We start from the raw sequence: 22167 nt of genomic DNA on the forward strand, positions 1-22167 counted from the left end.
GTCGAGGGGCCGACTGGAATTCTGATCAGATGAGTTGTAGAGCTAGAGAAGGGGGGGGTGTAATTAGAGAAGGGGTGAGCACATGTATCTGGAACACAGCCATGATCTTCTGCCCTCTCCACATCCCTGTTGCTTTTATCCTCTTGTGTCCCAGCAGCATATCTCACCTTTTCTGATTCAGCCTTTCCTGGCTGACTCTGTGCTTTGCCTCCCTTTTCTCTTTTTTTCTCCAGAATGGTCAGCTTGTAACCCGCAAGATCGATAAATACAATCCCAAGTAGCTAGGATTTTTTTCCTCATATCACAGCTATCCTGATTCTGATGTTCAGTGCCTGTTCCCTAGTTTGCCTTTTCCTTTTGCAGCCTTTGAATATTTCTAGTTATTTCCCTTCAGCTAGCAAAAATAAACCACAACATTTAGCTTTAGTTCTAAAGAGGCAGTTTTATCTCCAAAAGTGTGATTAAAACAGTACAGCAAATCAATGCAGATTCCAAAGTACGCTACTAAAAATGTTCATTTAAAAAAAAATGTTATTAATGAATGGAAAGTTTGCCTCCCTCACATGGCACTCATAATACAAACGATGAGAACCATGCCTTACAAGTTTATTTTATTGCTAAGAGACCTGTTTCTTATTTCAAGAAAGATTCATTATTTATGTTCCTCCTTCTAGAGTCCGGTGGGCCATCCTTCACTATCGGCAAGTCGATCTGGCTACTGTGGGCTTTGGTTTTCAACAATTCTGTTCCCATTGAAAATCCCAAAGGCACCACCAGTAAAATTATGGTCCTCATCTGGGCCTTCTTTGCTGTCATCTTCTTAGCCAGCTACACTGCAAACTTGGCAGCATTCATGATCCAGGAGCAATATATTGATACCGTCTCTGGGCTGAGCGATAGGAAGGTGAGAATAATGATGACTATTAATATGGTGTTAAGGTGGTCACCAACATTAATGACCTTGGAGTAAGTCACTGGAAAGATCAATGGTGGCAACTTGATGCCTTCCATTTGTCCTAGAATACCTTGTTATCAGCTGCTGGGAGCTGATGAGCTCAAAGTATGGTTTGGGGGTTTGTTGATGCTGTTTAGGATGCTGATGATAACTAGTGAAGGTTTATGAAGTTGGATTTGGTTTATCTCCAGAGTCATTTTGAATAGAAATCTAGGGCAGTGTGAGGCACAACAGCGATAACTGCTGTCTTCCTGGGGGCTCACAGAGGATCCTGCAGCCATGGGGCTGGTGAGCAGACCTGAAGACCCTCCCCCTTCTTTTAATTAACATTGGATTTTAATAATCTTTGCCTCTTTTTAAAATAGTTTTTATGTTTTAATATTTTATTTGTACACCGCTCAGAATTGCTCTTTGAGAGTGATAAATAAATAAATGGATAAATGCATCAGTAGTACGAGGAGCACACTGGTTCCAAATAGATTTCCAGATTTAATTCAAGGTGCTTGTTATCACCATGGCACAGAGCCAGGTTATTTTTGGAATAGCTTTTCTCCAGTGGTTTCAACCAGGTCCATCGGGATGGGCATGCTCTGGATGCCTATAGGAGAAGGAATGGCAGTCAAGCGAAGAGGTGAAAAGAGGGATCCACCTAGAATCACTACATAGTCACAAATAAAGTCCAACCCCCCCCTTGATGTTCATTGATCCTTATCTAACTCTAAGCAGATTCATGTGCATAAGCTTTTAGCAATAAATCACTTTAATTGAACCTTCACATGTGGACCTGATAGTCCTGAACTATAGATAACCAGATCCTGCTCTGAAAGGACAGGATAAACTGGCTTCCTCAGGTTTTAGGGCCAAGACAGATATGATAGTGTGTGAATTGCTAATAACGTGTGAATTCCCTTGGTTATAATATTAATGTTTATATTATTTTATTATTATTTAATATTTTGTTATTGCATTCTATATAGTTTTATACTGTTTTTTATGAACAGTTTATTGCATTAGTTTATTTGTTAATCACTCATTATTTCTTTCAGATCAATGGCCATATAAATTTTCCAAATAACATCACATAAATAAAAATGAAAAAAAGTCAAAACACAAAACACATGGAGACCACTCAGTTATTTTTCATGAGCATGATAATTGTCAGAACCTGAATTTACATAAATATTTGTTAGCTTTTTTTATCATAGGAAACCAGTCTTTGGAGAATAGCCATGTGAAAACTCATTTTTGGCAAACAGCAAAAATTTCTAAAAATAATGGTCTCTGTATATTACAACAAGCAATTTTCTGGGAAACTATTTGTGCCCCTATATTTGATGTGACTGAAGATAGCAGTTTTTCTTTCTTCATTTTCTTGAATGTATCATGACTCTCTGTAAAATGTAAATGGAACATTGTGGCAATCAAAATTATCAGCTAAAATAAAATAAATGTGTACATAACCTCCTTTTTCAACCTGTAAAATGGAAAGTACACAAGTATGCACACAGCTCTTTCTGAACTAGACTCTAGTGTTGTATAAAATACACCAACTATTTTCTTTTGGTCTTCCTTTCCAGTTCCAAAAACCTCAGGAGCAGTATCCTCCCTTCCGATTTGGAACAGTTCCCAATGGTAGTACAGAGAGAAATATCCGGAGCAATTACCACGACATGCATTCCCACATGGTAAAATACAACCAGCGCTCGGTGGAAGATGCCCTCGTCAGCCTCAAAATGGGGTAGCTTTCTGTTTCTTCATCCTCAAGATTTCTGTGTCCAGTTACATTCCTAACCAGATCTGATTAGGACAAGATTGCTAGTTCTTTTGAAGTAGCACCAACATTGATTTCTAGGATTTAGTCCTTTCAACTTATCGTAATTACTTTGTTTCGGTGAGGAAAAATTTACATAGGCCTTCCAATTTGAGCAGCCTGTCTCTACAATTGCTTTCAAATAGTAGGCACATTTATTGAATATAACACCATATTGGTAAGGGTAGCCTATGGTAGCCTCATCATGTGCTAAGAAAGTTCTTGATGCCCAAACTTCCTATGTATAGCTTGTATTTGTGGCATTAACTGCAATGGAACGCCTACCAGTCTTCAGCCTACAGATAGCATTTTTGCCTGCTGTCATATGACACCCTTGCTCCCCTCCCAATCTGAAAATATGCACCTATAAAGAGGCAATCTGATGTCTCCAACAGGAGAGCATATATGTAGCTTAAGGTTGAACTGTCAAGTCCTTGGTGCTCTCTGAGCTTGGTTGTTTGCTTGCAGACATTTCATTACTTGCTAGGAAACATAATTAGTGCTAATGAGCGGGGTGTACGACAACTCACCACAGCCAACTTGCTGGGGCCAACTTGCCACGGGACAAGAGGTATACTAATATCGAAGAAATAGTGGAATAGAGAAAGGATGCCAAAGGAGAGACAACATGAAATGTGAATGACAAAAAATTAAAATAATTTTTACATTATTTTACATAGTTAAATTGAGTTGTTGAATTGTCCTGCAGCAAATTGACCAAGGTGAGTTGTTCCTGCAGCAAGTTGGCTGTGGCAAGTTAGCCACAGCAGAATGGCCATGGCCATGGCAGATGGCCGTGACGAGTTGTCCCATTCCATTGTGAGTGTAGGGTTTGCTCCCTATTTATATACAGGAGCTTGCCTATCGATATTAGTGAGGGTGGGGTGTTCTTCTTGGTAGTTTCTTGATTAGGGTTTTGGTAGTACCCTGAATAGGATTAAACAATAATCAACAAAGCAATAATTAATTTACAATTAAGTCTGGTGAGAAGCCCGACAGATAGAATATTTGATGAAAAATGCTAATGGGATGAAAGATGTCTTGATCAGGCTCATATACTCACCTTGCCTAGGGGTCACTCTTTCTATGTGAAGAATGGCCCTGTGGTCTCTAGTCCAAGTTGCAGAAAGTGCACCCTTGTCATTCACTGATACATTCAAACCCAGCAATACCTGATCTACAGCGGGATTGTGCATGCTTTGAAAATGATTTGGAACATGGCTTCGGCCCTCACATGAAGACAAGTATTCATTAACGCATTCTGACTTTTACCTGGCTTTCAAGTGAGCCTGAAGAAGCATTGAGGTTGCCTTGAAATGTTGCCTTGTCTGAGAAGCCTGAAAGCAGGTCATACTCCCTTAAATAACAGAGATATGCTATACTGGTATAAAGCTCAAAACACTTCTTCAGAGTCATTTTAAAAAGGGGGGACGTTCCTATTGTCTAATACAGCCTTTCCCAACTTGGATGGGGTCCCTAGTTTCTTCCTATTGTGTTTCATGGCAATTGTTCCCTAATCTACTTTTTCTGTGTGCTTGATTCCAGAAAGCTGGATGCTTTTATCTATGATGCCGCAGTGCTCAATTACATGGCTGGCAAGGACGAGGGTTGCAAACTGGTAACCATTGGCAGTGGGAAAGTCTTTGCCACCACTGGCTATGGCATTGCCCTCCAGAAGGACTCCAAGTGGAAGAGAACAATTGATTTAGCTCTCCTGCAATTCCTGGGAGATGGTGGGTCGTTTTCTGTTAGTCACACATTGCTAGCTAATATTTAGGAGAAACTACTGCTTCATCCTATTTGTTTTCTTCCAAAATGATTTGCCAAGCTCAGAGTAGAGCTTTTTTTTTACTGTAATATAGAAACATAAAACAAAAGCACAACAACAACAAAAACCCAAACATAAGAACCAAAGGAAAAAGAAAACAACAAAATGATATTATATTACGTATTCTGCAGGGAACATGCAGTCCATTTTTGAAACAATGAGTGAAGTAGGGAACATGCTGTCCATTTTTGAAACAATCATTAAACCTTGAACACTTGGAATAATAGTGATGATTTTCCCCCCATTACACTAGCCCATTTATAGATAAAAAGTGAGCACATATCACAGATTCAAGATTGTAATCTTGAAGCTGCAACTTTCCTACATCTTAGAATAAATTTTTGTGTTGCACCTCAAACTTGATAAATCCATCATTCTTCATATATGATAAATTCCATTCTTTTGGTCTATATAGGTAGTCCTTGACTTACAATCACAATTGAGCCCCAGGTTTTTGTTGCTAAGTGAGACATTTGCTTAGTGATTTTTGCCATTTTACAACCTTTCTTGTCACAATTGTTAAGTGAATCACTGCAGTTGTTAAATTAGTAACAAGGTTGTTAAGTGACAAATGGCTACTCCTACTCTCTCGGTGGTCATTTGCAAATATACTGTTCACATAGTTTAATGAAAAGAAGGACTGGGGGGTGAAAAGATAGCAGTGTTCCAGTATCTCAGGGGTTGCCACAAAGAAGAGGGAGTCAAGCTATTCTTCAAAGCACCAGAAGACAAGATAAGAAGCAATGGGTGGAAACTAACCAAGGAGAGAAGCAACTTAGAACTAAGGAGAAATTTCCCGACAGTTAGAACAATTAATCAGTGGAACAACTTTCCTTGAGAAGTTGTGAATGCTCCAACACAGGAAGTTTTTAAGAAGAGATTGGATAACCATTTATCTGAAATGGTATAGGGTCTCCTGCCTGAACAGGGTTGGACTAGAAGACCTCCAAGGTCTCTTCCAACTCTGTTATTCTGTTACCTAGATGGTAACAGATGGAAATAAAAGTAGCTCCAAAACTTCAGCAAAATGAACTTCATTAAAATGGAAAGGATTTACTTCAGCTATTTTATTTTCCTATTACAGTAACACAATGGTTATGAAAGGCATCATTAGTTCTTATTTCCTAACATAAGGGCTAAATGTTGTCCTAGACACCAACATGCATTTTGCCCATTCTGTATTTTCCTCTTACCTCAATTCTGGTGCTGAATGTTGATGATGAATTCCTTAGTCATTGGAGAAAATGTTGAAAAGTTTTTGGAAAACTGTTCTCCGCCCTGCAAATATTCATATTAAATGAAGCCAAACTCCTGCCAGTTCCCTGAAAAGGCCTTTCTCTCTCTTCACTTCAGTAGAAATTAAATTTTCCATTACTTCAGCAGCTTTGATAAGTGGCTGATATACTATAAGTAAGCATGCAAGCATATGCTTAGTACCTGAGGAAGTTTAGGAGAAGACTTTTATTAACCGGCAACAGAAATTTTGGGCTCATTTGTGGTCGTAAGTTGAGGACTATATGAAGGCAGAAGGCATCTTGATAAATCAAGAACACGCAAAGTGTTAATACCACTTTGTAATGCTTTGGTAAGGCCACGCTTGGAATATTGCATCCAGTTTTGGTCACCACGATGAAAAAAGGATTGAGACTCTAGAAAGAGTGCAGAGAAGAGCAACAAAGATGATTAGGGGACTGGAGGCTAAAACATATGAAGAATAGTTGCTGGAATTGGGTATGTCTAGTTTAATGAAAATGAGGACTAGGGGAGACATGACAGCAGTGTTCCAATATCTCAGGGGCTGCCACAAAGAAGAGGGGGGGTCAACCCATTCTCCAAAGCACCTGAGGGTAGGACAACAAACAAGGATGGAAACTAATCAAGGAGAGAAGCAACCTAGAACTAAGAAGAAATTTCCTGACAGAACAATTAATCAGTGGAACAACTTGCCTCCAGAAGTTATGAATTCTCCAACACTGGAAGTTTTTAAGAAGAGATTGGACTATCATTTGTCTGAAATGGTATAGGGTTTCCTGCCTAAGCAGTGGGTTGGACTAGAAGATCTCGAAGGTCCCTTCCAACTCTGTTATTCTACTCTACTCTACTCTACTCTACTCTACTCTACTCTACTCTACTCTAACTCCTTGGAATCCAAATGGAAGTCCTATTGCAATTCCTGTTTCTAGGGTTCTGACTTGCTCATTGTGCAAACACAATGCTGAACTAGGTATGCCTTTAGATCTAATCTCCAAGGGGTCTCTGATCTGACCAGCATGAGCACTGGATATATCCTAGTTATCAGCAGTGGTCTATTAAAAAAAACAAACCACTGACTCCTGCTTGCCAGGGTGCCATTCCTGTGAAAGAGACACTAAACTAAGTTAAAGGCAAAGATAGATTTAACAAATAGACAATGCATGCACACAGGTGACTTTTATATATTCAGTTATATACTTTAATATTTTCAGGTTTTAGAAACATGCTCTGGTTTGAACTACAGCTTTATTTGATTGAAGCTTTCAATACAGCAATGCGTTCCAGAAAAAGTCTGTCTTGGAAGCTGTCCAAGACAGTTGTCAATTTAATTGAGAGTACCACTACATTCGGTATGTTTTCAATATTTGGTTCAGATACAGAGATTTGACTTCAACTCAGAGCTTCATGTCTATTGCTTTTAATCTTCTGATTTAAATGAGAGACTGGCAGTCAGGATAATGAGCCGGTCACTACCCATTCATGCTGTTCCACTGATCTAAAAGGCTGCACCTGCCAGGTGCTCACAGTTGTGAACTCCATGGGAATGAAGGAAGATGATAGCTACACTCTTGTTCCCTTGAACATTTGCACTGCTTGGAAGTTAAAACTTGAAATCATAATTGTGTTTTGCCTGAATCATTAGTTCAGCCACATAAATCCCTCTTAGTTCAATTCTAATTGTCACTATACAATTAGAATGCAAACATCAGAGGAAAAAAAACAAAAACAAGCAAATACGATGCACTGTAGGAGAAGAAGCTACTACCACGTGTTTTTTTTTTTCACCTCAGATCTGGCCATGTTAAAAAGGTCACTTTGCGCAGACATAAAAAAAAAAAGCTAATAGCAAAAAAGCTTTTCAAAACAGGACAATACTTTCCCCCCTCTTTTCTGTGAAATTTGTGCACCCCAAGCATCATTTCCGCCCCCAGAAAGGTTAAAGAGTTAGTCCACGAAGGGATAATGTTTAATGTCAGATGGATTCTTTAGCTAAAAGTATTCCCTCTTCTACCTTTGGTCTGTTTGTGTGTCGTTTTGCAGGTGAAACCCAAAAACTGGAGACGGTGTGGTTGTCCGGCATCTGCCAAAATGAAAAGAATGAAGTGATGAGCAGTAAGCTAGACGTTGATAACATGGCGGGGGTCTTTTATATGCTGCTGGTGGCGATGGGGCTGAGCCTGCTTGTCTTTGCTTGGGAGCACCTGGTGTTTTGGAAGTTGCGGCATTCCGTGCCAAAGTCCCACAGACTTGATTTCCTTCTAGCTATAAGCAGGGTAAGTAATGTTTCTGCACAGGCAGTTTATTGATTCATTGTTTTTTTATTGCATTTTTGTGTTGCCCAAATGCCATCCCTATTGAGGGCCCACAAGTAAAATCAATCATAATCATAATCATATCAAGACATTGCAGCTTCCTGCAATAACACCAGCAGAACTGCAATACTTAAAACATTATACATTTTAAGAAGATACGTGGTTAATATCTAAGTTGCTGGCAGCAACCCGTATCAACCATCAGTGCCAGTCAATGATATTTGCGATACATTTTTAAATGTTTAGTTGACTGAGTTTCATGCTTAATGAATAAAAGAGATGGCAGTTGTGATTTCACATTTTTGTGTGCAAGTAGTCCTTGACTTACTATCACAATTGAGTCCAAAATTTCTGTTGCTAAACAAGACAGTTGTTAAGTAAGTTTTGCCCCATTTTATGACCTTTCTTGCCACAGTTGTTAAGTGAATCACTGCAGTTGTTAAGTTAGTAACATAGTTGTCAAGTGAACCTGGCTTCTTCATTGGCTTTGCTTGTCAGAAGATCACACGAAGAGATCACATGATGCCAGGACACCGCAAATGTCATAAATACTTGATACATAAATAATTGCCAAGCATCCAAATTTTGATCTTGTGACTGTGAGGATGCTGCAATGGTCATAAGCGTGAAACACGGTCATAGGTCACTTTTTTCAGTGCCATGCAACTTTGAATGGTCCCTAAATGAATGGTTGTAAGTTGATATGTACTACCTGTATATAATAATAAACCAAAATAAAGATTGACAGAGATAATGAAAGCTGGACAGGGATGGAAAAAGAAACAAATCCACCCTATTGAAGGAGACTTCATTCAACCTGGCCAAAGGCCTGGGAAAAGCAGCAGATCTTCAAAGCAGGAATAGAATGGGGGCTGCCGAGGTCTTGGTGTGGATGAAAGTGCTGGCCTTGAAATCGGGAAGATTGATAGTTCTAGTCTTCTGTTAGGCATGAGAGCCAGCTCCGTAAACTTCCGGCTATTATATTCTCTCTCAATCTGACCCATCTCGTGGGGCAGGAGGTGCAATTGTCCTAGGGAAAATAGGAGGCGGGAAGCAACATTATGCAAGCAGCCTTGAGTTGCACAAATAAAAATGTGATACAAATCTAATAATCATACTAATTATAATCAAAATCCTTCTTCCATTCCCCCAGGAAATGCTCTATATTTATAGGGATATTCTTTTGTATAAATGTTCATTAAAAAAGAACAAATTAAATTATTCATTCATTCATTAGATTTGCATTCCACCTACTGTTCAGCGTGCTCCTCTTTCCACAACGATTCTGAGGCCGAGTTCCACATGCTGCACATACTGCGATAATGTAGGGATTCAGCTGCTGTGACTTATGAAACATGACTTATAGTTCAACAATCTGTGCAGACTCCACTAACTGTGGTTCATCTGGTAAACCATGACTAAACCATGGCTTAGCATGAGGTGTAAACCCACCTTGACAGATAGATTAAGCTGGAAGAGAGCAATTCCTCCAAGGCACCAGTTCCCAATTCAATAGCCTCATCACTTCACTGCATGCTATTTTCTTGATTTTAGGGGTAACATCACCTTACATAGGGTAAGTTCTATGCTAAAATTGACTTCACATATTAACTATATTTTAGGATGCTTTTCATTTTCTTCTTTTCAACTTTTATAATAATATAATTATATATATAATGGTTTTGCATTAGGTCCTCAATTTATACATAAATTATAATTTTGTATCATAAAAACAACTTGATGTAATACGCTTAGTATCTTTTACTAAGGTCATACTGAGCATTGATGTATAACTTCAGTAATTATCTACCCATTTCTAGATACTATCTTTTTTGCAAATACGGTTTTTTTTTAAATGAAAATGAAACAAGTTTGTGGATAAAAATAGAATTTTAAAAATGGCTAAACAACAGGACATCTAGCAAAACATTAATGGCATCATCAATGTGTTCAAACACTCTAGGCTCCGAGTTGCCAAGACATTCCATCAAAAAGCAATTTTTTGACTCTTGCCAATGGGAGCACACGTATTCCTAACAACTCTGTTTCTCTCTTTAAAAGGAAATTAATTTTTATTTCCCATATTTTGGTTAAAATATTCTCAAATCATTGTGTGTGTGAGTGATAGGGGATTTGTTATTTTCCAGATGCAAAATTCCCCGTTTTTGAGACCTTTGGGTCTCCAGAGAGATCCACAACAAGAGGTGATACTTAAATGTCAGTTTATGGACTAAGGGCTTAAATTGATGGGCTACTTTTTCAATAGTCTGCTTGGATTGGAAATTGTAATTAAAGCAAAAAAAAAAAAAAACCACCTTTGGAGCAGAACTGGCTGGGAATTGTGGGATAATCATGTGGCAAGATGAGTAGCAAATAAATTTAATAGAGTAAATAATAATTTAATAATAAATAATAATAAACTTGGTTTTTCTCTCCAGTTCCTTTGTCAGCAGTTTTAGGTCTGTCTAGTCAAAGTGCTGCCATAAATCAATTAAATGCACTTTAACTAACTGATGCATAAGGGCCAATCTTATTTGTTATTCAATCACTTGTCCATCTTCCACATAAGGCCTCCTGTTGTCTCTAGGTGTTTTAAATTTTATTAAACTTGTGACAGCCTAAATGCTTAGTAAGAGTTCTCATGAAATTGTGTGAATAATAGCAGTCTGATTCCAAACAATTCAGTAATTTTAGTAGGTAAGAAGATACTTTGGCTGTTTTCACTCACAGCAACATGCATAGAAGTAAAGAGCTGCAAATGATGAATGTTTTAGGCAATACAATTTTATACAAACTAAAATGATTGCCAGTTCAGATGATGCAATAAAATCTGGAAGCTGACTACGGGAATTACTCCTGTGCATATAAGACCCAAAGATTTTCACTGTTTATAACTTGTCATATTTTTAAGTACAAAATTTTTCATCCAATATCTCAACTACTGTATGGTTACATTGGGCTTCTGGTGTTTGGGCAAGTCCCCAAAAACTTATTCTAAACTGCTTTTGGAGAGTTTTCAGCCTTACTAATAATCCCATCCTAACAAACATCCCCGGTATAGATTCATGAGGTGGAATCTGCTGTTAGAATTTCTAAAAACAAATTAGAAAGGTGCCACTAATATTAATTTGTGTGAAATGTATTTGAAAATAAAGTAATTAGAAAACAGTTTCCACAATTACTAAGAAAGAAAACAATCATGCTTATTGAACAAGAATTTATTTGCTTGTTGAGTGCTCTTACATTTATATTGCATATGGACTTTCAAGTCCTTTTGTCTTTTCCATTATAAACACCTTAAATAAGCAATAAAAACACAATAAAAATACTTACGTTTCAAGTCATGCGTAAATAGAAACCAGACAGAAAATAACTATTTGTACAATGTCTGTTTTTACCTATTAAAACACTAATTCCCTGTGTTGCTAAATGCTTTAAATACCTAAATTAAACTCATGTATTTGAGAAGTTGTTTTCTGAATTCTAGTTACATGAAATTTCTTAACCAGCCACTAGATTCATTGCATCTCATAACAATCATTATTAGGGTCCTCAAGGAATATTTTACAAAATTTAATTAAGCAGCAAACACTTTAAAATACAGAATGAAGACAGTTATGAAGCTAACAACTAGAACACAAGATTCCATACTGAGAGATAAACAGAAGATGGCTTCATTATACTACAACATCTGCCTGAATGAGCAGCTCATTGCAGAAGAGGGAACAGTTCTTTCTAATCAGTATTTAGTGAGCTGTTGTGTCTTCATTGTGGAATCAAGATTTTCCACATGACCAACAATTGAAAAGAAATTTAAAAAAAGTTTTGTTCAATCTTCCCTAACTAATTTTAGTAGAAAATCCTTTCTCTAAATCTCCCTATTTCAAGGATGAAGAATCTAATATACAGGTTTATATGGTTTTAGCACTTAGTTTTGCTCAGATAAAGGAAATTATTCAATATTTATGAGTCCTCACTATGGAAAAAAAAGATTACTTTAGTATCATCATGAGTCATTCCTTCCCCCCCAAAAATTGTCATTCTTTTCTTGTTTCATCTTGTATTCCCAGGGTATTTACAGCTGTTTTAATGGAGTCCAGAACCTGGAGAGTCCTGTTCGTGTTTACAAACCAGATGTCACTGCTAACTCTGCTCAAGCCAATGTGCTTAAGATGTTGCAGGCAGCCAAGAATATGGTATCCACAGCCGGTGTTGGGAACTCACTGGAAAATGCTACACGCACTATAGAGAACTGGTCTAGTAGGAGTGAAAACTTCCAAACCACTTTCTCCTTAAGAACTCCCCAATTTGTGATTCAAAACACTAGTGGGTCAAACAGGCCGGCTCATTCCTCCAACACTACAACAACTGAGAAGCTTGGGAGGAACCTTCCGCCCTTGCTTCTGCCACCTCAGCAAACTATGGGACCAGCCAGTGAAAGCTGCGGAGAGACAATTGAGCACCCACCGATACTTCATCCACTGAAATTAGGAGGCAACTGCTCTGAAGATAAGATTATTCCAGGTTTTGCTGTGTACCACTCTCCACAGTATTTGGTAACCACATCTCAGGCTAACCTCAGAAAACACATTGAAAGTCCCCTTAGTGATGCTCCTCGTTCCCCAGTCAGGACTCTTCAGGAACTTTCTCTGCATAACCATAAGTATAAGCTTCCTGTGTCCAGAGGCCATGGGAAACAGCAATTCCATCAGAATGATCACCTGTATAAAGAAGGTGAGCATAGCAGTGCAACCCAGGAGTCAAGGCTAGCTTTCTCTTCTGAGAAGAAAAAGAATTTGGAAACTCACTACTGGCCTCATCCCTGTTTATATAATTCTTTCCCAAAGGACAACAGAACTTGCAGGCCCTTTGTCCATAAAGAATATGACCCACTAGAGATGAGAAGAGAAAAGGAGACCTATGCAGCTAGCCTTTCAAGATCAACCTTGGAACAGCATGAACAGATCCATTCTCTAGGCATCTGGGAGCATCCACCAAAGTGTTCCAGTTCCAAGGATGTCCTGGACTTCTTTCCCAAAGCTAGCTTAATCCCCAAAGCAAAACTGCTGCCTGGGATTCATCATGGAGTCCACCACCATTCTCCCAACGCCCTTAGGCCAAGCAACGCATGCAATAAGAAATGTATGCAGGCCGATCATATAAGTTGGAAGGAGAAAGAGCTGCTACATTCACAATCTGTGCAGCTCCCTTCCTATCGAGAGGCTTGTCTGCAGAACGTCTCAGGCATACACAGGGCTTCTTCAGCTGTAGTGCAGAAGCAATATGCTTACGTGAACTCATACCCAAATCTACCGATTTATTGGAGAAGCTTTCATCCAGGCTCTTCTCACCTATGTGAACAATCCAGTGCCACCGAGCACTGTTTCAGTCAGGCATCCTGGCCCCCATGCAGCGGGGATTTCTTGGTCCATGAGGATGGCCGGAGGGCCATGTACTTTGGTAGCACACAGAGAGACTGCAGAAATCAGAGCAGGGTTTATCCAACATTTATTCAGATGGCCGACACTGCGAGGAGAAATACGTCAACAACTCCAAGGATGCACAGCCCTTGTGCAACAAGATCATGGAGGTGGATATCTAGCCTAGAATCTGAAGTCTGACAGTGGAAAAAGGCAGGGGTGGGCTGGGGAGAGGATGATGCGAAGAGTGCCTGCACTTGATGCATAACTTATCAATCCCATGCATAAGAAACCACTTCTGTGGGCACTCCAGAAATAGGCTCGTATGGGCGGATGACAAACCATCTTAAACGATCGATCTCCTTCTCCCTGTTGTAGCAGTACCAAGAAAAAGTCATGGTCTCTTCTGTACACTCAAGAGCAAGGGACCTTTCTCTTTTCTCTCCTGCTGGAATTAAGATCAAAGCAACACTCAAAGCCCAGTCGAAGGCACTTTAAGGACTGCGTTCCAAAGTCTTCCATTGCTGAGCACTGGAGCGCTCATTCCATGCAAAAGGCTCCTGTGGTAATTCGCAGCATGCAGCCTCTCTGTGGATAGCTTAAGACGCATCGATTCCATCTACATCGCAGTGCCAGCTATTTTTCAGAGCATGCTGTCCATGACTCAGCTGGAAACGGCCAACAGCATCCTAATAAAAATTAGGACTATCTTGTTTACCCCTATGCACTGATAGAAATGGAACTATAGAAATGATTAACAGGCAAATACTATATTTTTAGTGTTTTACAGTACTCTCTGATTCTTCATAAAGAGCCTCAAATGCCATGTCTTGAAATGTATTAACTTCCCCTTTCTTTTTTTCATGTAGCTGTTCGCTGCATTGGCTAATCTTGTCTTTTACACCATCCCTAAAACAGTAAAAAGGCTTTTTTGCCATTTTAAAAGTACAGCATCATAAAAAAGGTGTATTTAAAACAATAGCTGCTATTGCCACATCAAATTTGAACTGCAGAGCAAATACAGGTGACAGGAAAGTATTTGTGAGAATGTTGTTGTCTCATTATGCAGACTATTCTGGATTCATGCAGGCGTCTTACTCCCAGAGCATGACTAAAAATTCAAATTCAGGCAGAAATATTCTTATTTATCAAGAAGGCATTAGAAGAAGCCGCTCTGTAGCTTCCCAGCTTCGGATGAGGTATTTGTAGTAGCCTAGTAAAGGCTCCCATGTTTAAGGGATCACCAGAGAGGCATTCAGCGGCCCTGTTGACTGTTTTTTTTGTTTTTTAAAAAAACTATTTATGTTAACAGCAAATGCAGGCTGGCTTATTGGTTTGCAAATAAAAGGAGATCACCAACATACAATATATATTTGGAGAATTCCAGAAGCATGCTGAAGCTTATAGCTGTAAATTAAAAGACAAAGGTTTGGGGTTTAAAAAAAAACAAAAAAAAACTAAGGGAGCCAACAAGAACTCCAGAACTAATGGGATGCTTGATGATAAGACACTTGAGCCTAGAGAAAAATAAGCAGGCAAACAATGGGAAGCTATTGCACTCACGCTGTCTGCGGACAGAATTGCAAAAAGGAATGTTATTTTTTGCTACTATTTTTTGTTTAGGGATGGGGAAACTTGTATTGCTTAGATCTGTAATGGCGAACCTATGGCACACGAGCCACAGGTGGCACGCGGAGCCATTTGTACGGGCATGCGAGCCCCAGCCAAATTTAACTGCACTGCGCATGCGCGCGCTTCCTAGCTGATTTTCAGCCTGTTTGAGGCCGTTTTCGCCCTCCCAGGGGCTCGAGGGAAGCCTCTGCAGCCTCGGGAGGCTGAAAAGCGGGCCTTCCGGAAATACCAGAAGTGCCCGAAATGGGAGGGCGAAAACGGCCTCAAATGGGCCAAAAGTCAGCTGGGAGGCGCACACATGTGCAGTGGAAGTGAGGGAGCAGGGTGGGGGTGTTGTGTGCACATGCGTGGGGGGTGGGGTGCATTGCATTGTGGGTGCCAGCACGCACGCATGCGCACTATCTCGCGCACGCGCGCTTTCAGCACAGCACAAGAAAAAGGTTCGCCATCACTGGCTTAGATCCTTGCCCCTGTGGGTAAGCTGCTCCAGAGGAGAGGGCCATGGGAGACCTGCTTGCTGAAACTATGCAGGAGGAGGCACCCATCGCCTCCACATTCTGCTGGCTCTTATCAGATGGGCCTATGCCACTCAGAGCAGACAGTCCTGCAAGATAGCCAGTCTGAAGCCAGATAGGGCTTTGCAGAAGATAATCCACACCTTAAATTGTCCCAAAGGTGCTTTTCCAAAAGGCAACTGGACTTTGTTTTTCCTTTTTTTATTTATTTATTTGATTTGCCAATTGTTTACAAGATAATAAGTATAAGTCTATACATAGTTGTGAATACATGAAATGGGTACAATATAAGAAAAATAAAGAAGAATAAGAGAAACAATAGGACAGGGACGGTAGGCACGTTGGTGCGCTTATGCACGCCCCTACAGACCTCTTAGGAAAGGGGTGAGGTCAATAGTAGACAATCTAAGGTTAAAGTTTTTGGGGTTTGGGGAAGAAACTACAGAGTCAGGTAGAGTATTCCAGACATTGACCACTCTATTGCTGAAGTCATATTTCCTGCAATCAAGTTTGGTGCGGTTAACATTGAGTTTGTATCTATTGTGTGCTCTTGTGTTGTTATGGTTGAAGCTGAAGTATTCATTGACAGGTAGGACATTGCAATGTATGATTTTATATACCATGCTTAAATCAGACCGAAGACGGCGTAATTCAAGGTTTTCTAGTTCTAGAATTTCAAGTCTGGTGGCATAAGGTATTCTACAACGAGTAGAGGAGTGGAGAACTCTTCTTGTGAAATATTTCTGGACTTTCTCAATTGTGCTAATATCAGATATGTAATGTGGGTTCCAGACTGATGAACTGTATTGAGTATTGGTCTAGCAAATGTTTTGTATGCTCTGGTTAGTAGTGTGATATTACCAGAGAAAAAGCTACGTAAGATTAGGTTAACAACTCTTAATGCCTTTTGGCTATGTAGTTGCAGTGGGCTCTAGCACTTAGATCATTAGAGGTGAGTATTCCAAGGTCCTTTACAGAGCTTGGGTCATCAACAAGATCTTGACTATTCAGCTTGTATTTTATTTTCTGATTTTTTTTGCCAATATGTAAGACAGAGCATTTATTTGTTGAGATTTGAAGTTGCCATTTGTTTGACCATTCTGATACATAGTCGAGATCTTTTTGTAGGGTAGCAGTATTGTCTGTGGTATTGAACAGCTTTACATCATCAGCGAAGAGAACGCAATTGCTCTTAATATGATCACAGAGGTCGTTTATGTAGAGTATGAAGAGAGTTGGTCCTAGAACACTGCCTTGGGGACACCACTATTGACAGGTACAGAATTTGATAGGACGCTCCCAATTTTGACCATTTGTTGTCTGTTTGCCAGGAATGCTTCTATCCAGTTATTCAGTTGTCCAGAGATACCATAGGATTTTATTTTTAGGAGTAGTTTGTCGTGTACCACTGAATCAAAGGCTTTACAGAAGTCTATGTAGATTGCGTCTATTGCTTTGCCCTGGTCGAGTTGTGTCATCCATATGTTTTGCAGTGTAAGAGTTGCAGATTACAGGATAGTTTTTTTCTGAAACCAAATTGTTTATTGGAGAGTAAGTTGTTTGTCTCTAAGTGGAGGATGATGGATTGGTTAATAATTGATTCCATGACTTTACAGGTGACGCAGCATAAGGAGATTGGTCTGTAATTTTCAACTAGGCTTGGGTCTCCCTTTTTGAAGATGGGGATGACTGTGGCTTGTGACCATAGGTTAGGCAAGGAGCTGGTCCTGAAGGATTTTTCAAAGATTATGCTTAGAGGTTTGGCTATGGCAGTGGATAGCTTTTTTAAGAAGTAGGCACATATTCCATCCGGTCCAATAGATAGAGATGGTTTTAGATTGCGTAGTGCTTTTTCAACATTGTCTTCTGTAAAATCGATATGTATTAGATCATTGTTGTTATCTGTAGTACGGCTAGGAAATACTGGGCATGATCCATTGCTGTTTACAAATACTGAGCCGAAGAATGTGTTAAAGAGGTTGGCTTTAATGGTGTCGTCGTTGCAGTCTTTACCATCAGGTCCTATCAAGGGTGGGATGGACCTTGAGTCTTTTAGTTTGTTTGAAGGAAGTCCAGATGCCTTTTGAAAAAGCACCTTTGAAGCAACCATGACTTGGATGGCTGAGAATCTCCATAGACATTTAGCACCTTAAATTCCACTCAGAAGCTGTCTGGCAATTAACAGCAGTTCTGCAGCAGTGGTGTTACCAACTGTTACATGGCTAAAGCAGGCTTCACTTGTTAACTCTGTGCAGCTGGATTTTGAATTAGCTGTAGCTCCCAATTGGCCCTCAAGGGCAGCCCCATATAGAGCAAATTACATTCGTCTTGTTATGAAGTGACAAGAGCATGAATTACTTCAGTAAAATCTGTTCTTCCATGAAAGGCCACAACTAATGTACCAGCTGAAGCTGGAAATGGACTCTTCTGCCATGACTTCCACTGTTATTACAGCAGGAGTCTTAAGCACAGGAGGAGCTCCAGGTTGCATCTCCACAAGGGGAGTACAGCTTTGTTCTAGAGCAGGGCTGTCAAACTCACAGCACACGGGCCGGATGCGTCACATGCTGGCCGCCCCCATGCCCGGTTTAGTAAGGGGGGGAAAGTCCCGATAAATCACATGACACCGCCGTGACAACATGAGTTTGACACCCCTGTTCTAGAGTCAGTTGGATTTTCTTTTTCTGGAATCGGAAGACTTTTAACTCAACACCCATTCCATCTTGCTGGGATTAAACCCAAACTTTCTTTCCCCTTCCAAATTTTAACAGTTTACAGGCACCAGATCAGGCCTTAGCGTTGCCTGTTTGGTTCAAGGTGTAGGTATGCAACTGGATTATCACCAGCATATTAAAGATGCCAGTAGGGGATCTCCCCTAGAAACTTTGGTTAGACATTAAATAATAAGAGGCGCCAAGTGCCCCACATGCTCTGGAAGGAAGAGAATCATTACAGCCCACTCCTAACCTTGCAGGTAATCTAGAAGAATATCTCAATTAATGGTAGTGAAAACTGTCAAGAGGTCTGACAGGACCAGAAACACTATCCTCTTCCCATGCAAGTCATGCCCCAGGTCATCTCCAAGAAGGACCAATGCACTTCATTTTCATTTTCCCTTCTCACCATTGTGAAAGTAACCTCCACTGAGAAATTCTTGATGAAAAATTAGAAAAGAGACAGTAACTAACTCAGCACTCATGTTTTCGTTGGGCTTCTCTTATATAAGCATTGCTGACCATAAAGCCATCCACTAAAATGTTACATTAAAAGAATATGCTATTCTGAGCAATACAACGACAGTAAAGAGCTGTGTTGAGTCTTCAAAATTTATTGTCACTGAAGTTGCTAGATTTCTTTTTTTCCAGGTGAATCCTGTTTCTCACTTGCAAATATTTTGCTTGCAAACACCTGGGAGTTTATGGCCATGGCTAGAGCACAGGATTTGATATGTATGTTTGTGGGTAGATCTTGGGGACATAGAAAGTAATCTATGGCCTTCATGCATAATCAGTTTTCAGTCCTCTCTACTAATATTCTGGGAAATATTTCTAACAAATGAAGAAAAAACTGTTTACCCTTCATACTTCATAAACTCTGAAAATTACACTTGAGATCTGCAATGTTGACTTCCCCCCACCTTTCAAGTCACTTTAAAAGTAACACCAGCTGTACTGATACTCCACACCCCCTGCTGCAAATCCCCACCAAGGGCAATATGTTTATCAGGATCAATTAAAATATAAAAGAATGTGCAATAGGCACAGGGTTTTATAAGGCATGGGATATGCAGCTGGGTACCATACATCATTTGTGCTGCTTTAGAAAAGAGAAATTAAATTTAAAAAAAAAATTATCTGAAGAGGATAACTTGCTGTATGTGAGAGAGAGAGTGTGTGTATCTGTGAGTGTATCTGCGTGCACCTTCGAGTCAGTTTTACAGATCTTGGTGACTACTTTAACAAGTCCCTGCAGTTTTCTTGGCAAAGTTTTTGAGAAGTGGTTTGCCACTGCCTCCTTCCTAGGACTGAGAGAAAGTGACTGGCCCATGGTCACCAAGCTGGTTTTGTGCCCATGGTGGGACTAGATCTCACCATCTCCCAGTGTCCAGCCTGATGCCTTAGCCCAGAGATGGGGAACAATGGCCCTTTTATAATTTGTGGGCTACAATTCCCAGAATTCCTGAGCAAGCACGGCTGGCTCATGAATTCTGGGAATTTAAGTCCACAAGTTATAAAGGGGCCATCATTCCGCACCCATGCCATAGCCAGTACATCAAACTGGCTTTTACCTCTCCTTTTACAAGGGAGCAATTGTTACTAATGCCTGATTTATTACTAATTTTCGAAATGTAGAGAATGAGAGAAAGTGGTGACTGCCTGGGCTAGTCCCTGCAGTTTTCTTGGCAAGGTTTTTCAGAAGTGGTTTGCCATTGCCTCCTTCTTAGGGCTGAGAGAAAGTGACTGGCCCAAGGTCACCTAAGGCTGTAGGCACAGTTTCCTGGTTTCTAGCCTGATGGCTTAACTACTGACTAAACTAGTTCTTGCTAGTCTTGCTCCTGGAATATATTTTACCACAGCTTTCCCCTGCCTGGTTGAACATATTCAGAGCAAACCTGACAGCATGAACGTTCAGCCTTTCAACAGAAATCAGAAAGAAAAGAAATGTATTTAATTTAGCTTCAGTATGTTAGAGGTAGGGGAGTGGGGAAGGACCTTTGATATTTTTGTCTCTTCATTTCCACAAAGCTTGTTTTTTGTGTTTCACTCACTTTGCCTCATTATAATCCCAGCAGGATCAAAAATGTCTCAAGGAAAGATCACCTCCTTGCTAATTTTTCACTAATGTCACTTGCTAGCTAGGGGCTCATTTGACTTCAGTGATGGAGCTGCCCTTTTTCCAGATGGAATGGGGGGGGAGGGGGGAATGCCCCAGCAGCCTGCAAAATACGTGATACAAAGCAACTTGGCAGCACAACTGGACTGAAAAGGGGCCTGGGAGTTCCTGCTTTCACTGCTGGTAGAGGAGAATCGTTGCTCCTGTGCCAATTTTTCTTTTAATAGTGGGTTAGCATAGACATTGGTTGTTGTTGGACAACTGACTCTTGTCTGCCTGTGCAGATGTGCAGTGCACAGCCCTTCTTGAAGTTGTTACAGTGAAATGTGTCAGCAAAAGGGGCTGTTTTTATTTTACAAAAAGGGAGAACATAAATAGATGTGATAAAGGAAATGCGTACCTCTCTTTCCCTCTCCCTCCTCCCTCTCTTTCTTTCTCTTTCTTTCTTTTTCTCCCTCCCTCCCTCTTTCTCTCTCTCCTATCCCACAGCATCATGAGCCATGGTGGCACAGTGATTAAATGCAGTATTGCAGGCTAACTCTACTCACAGCCAGGACTTTGATCCTGATTGGCTCGAGGGGTTGATTCAGCCTTCCATCCTTCCGAGGTCAGTAAAATGAGGACCCAGATTGTTGGCAATATGCTGACTCTAAACCGCTTAGAGAAGGTTGTAAAGCACTATAAACACTGTTAAGTTTGGGAAATAATGGAGACCAGACATCTGACCAGTGACTTCAACTCTTTAATAATCGTAAATAGAACAGAACAGAGCAAGGCTATGGGCAACAGCAACCCTTTTATAGGGTTATCTGCTACCTTATTAACCAATGACATGTGCCATAAGTTCAAACTTATAACCAATGAGAAGTGTCCAAATAGTGGCCAATCAGGGACTACTTATGGACCAATCCCTAGTTGTTGTATAAGGGCCAATCAGGTGTGCAGGTTTCCAAACCCTGATTTGCATTTATGTTAGTAACTTTTATTGATTCACAACACCCCTCCCCTTGGGTTCCGTTTGAGGAGCTGTAATAAAATCCTCAAGATAGACAGGTCGTTTGGTCTGTCTGGATGATTTCCGTGGCTCCACGGTTTTGGTCTAAGGTCCGGTTCGGTGGAGCGTTTGGATGATCTTTTATTAAATTCAGTTTCGCTGCACGGTGATTCCGTGCTGCTTCCACTGTGGTTGTCTCTGCTACTCCGTGTTTCTTCGGGTTTTGCAGTTCGGTTTCCCCATATTAAAGTTCCCTGAAAATTCAACTCCTCCCGCTTCAAGTTCTGGTGTTTCGCTGGGCCGTAGGGTTTCCGTTGGCCCGCTATTTGTCATATCAAAGTCAATTTCCTCGATATTTCCTCCCCTTGAATTGGTGAACCGGGGAGTCATGGGTGCTGGGTGGTAATCTCGATCGGAGTTGGTCTATGTGGCGTTTCCACACCCTCCCATCGTCCGTTAGCAGGCGGTAAGATCTAGGCCCGGTAAGGTGGGTAACGGTTTGGGTATCCATAACGGTCGCCGGAAAAGTTTTTGGCAAAGATTAAATCGCCTACCTTAAATTCCCGGCATTTGCTGCTGGAGCCGAAGGGCTTTCCGGTGCGAATGCGGGGTGG

General features: G+C 40.4%; 1 protein-coding gene and 1 long non-coding RNA gene across 2 annotated transcripts in view; both read left to right on the plus strand.

Annotated features, from left to right (window-relative positions):
- Positions 1-15385, plus strand: part of GRIN2C (glutamate ionotropic receptor NMDA type subunit 2C) — an 87991-nt gene extending 72606 nt beyond the window's left edge. The window contains exons 9-13 of the mRNA XM_087955832.1: positions 675-904; positions 2533-2693; positions 4311-4498; positions 7888-8120; positions 12230-15385. Of these exons, the coding sequence (XP_087811958.1) occupies positions 675-904; positions 2533-2693; positions 4311-4498; positions 7888-8120; positions 12230-13780 (2363 nt within the window). The 3' untranslated portion in view covers positions 13781-15385. The remainder of the gene's footprint in view (positions 1-674; positions 905-2532; positions 2694-4310; positions 4499-7887; positions 8121-12229) is intronic.
- A 22-nt stretch (positions 15386-15407) lies between these two features.
- LOC148132186 (uncharacterized) lies at positions 15408-19030 on the plus strand. The gene is made up of 2 exons (XR_015747673.1): positions 15408-15914; positions 17775-19030. It is a non-coding gene; the product is annotated as an uncharacterized LOC148132186 (long non-coding RNA).
- Positions 19031-22167: the final 3137 nt, after the last annotated feature.

The sequence above is a fragment of the Notechis scutatus genome, chromosome 2 (assembly GCF_049901735.1).
Source record: "Notechis scutatus isolate UNSWTSFEM ecotype Mainland chromosome 2, rNotScu1.2, whole genome shotgun sequence".
NCBI lineage: Eukaryota > Metazoa > Chordata > Lepidosauria > Squamata > Elapidae > Notechis > Notechis scutatus.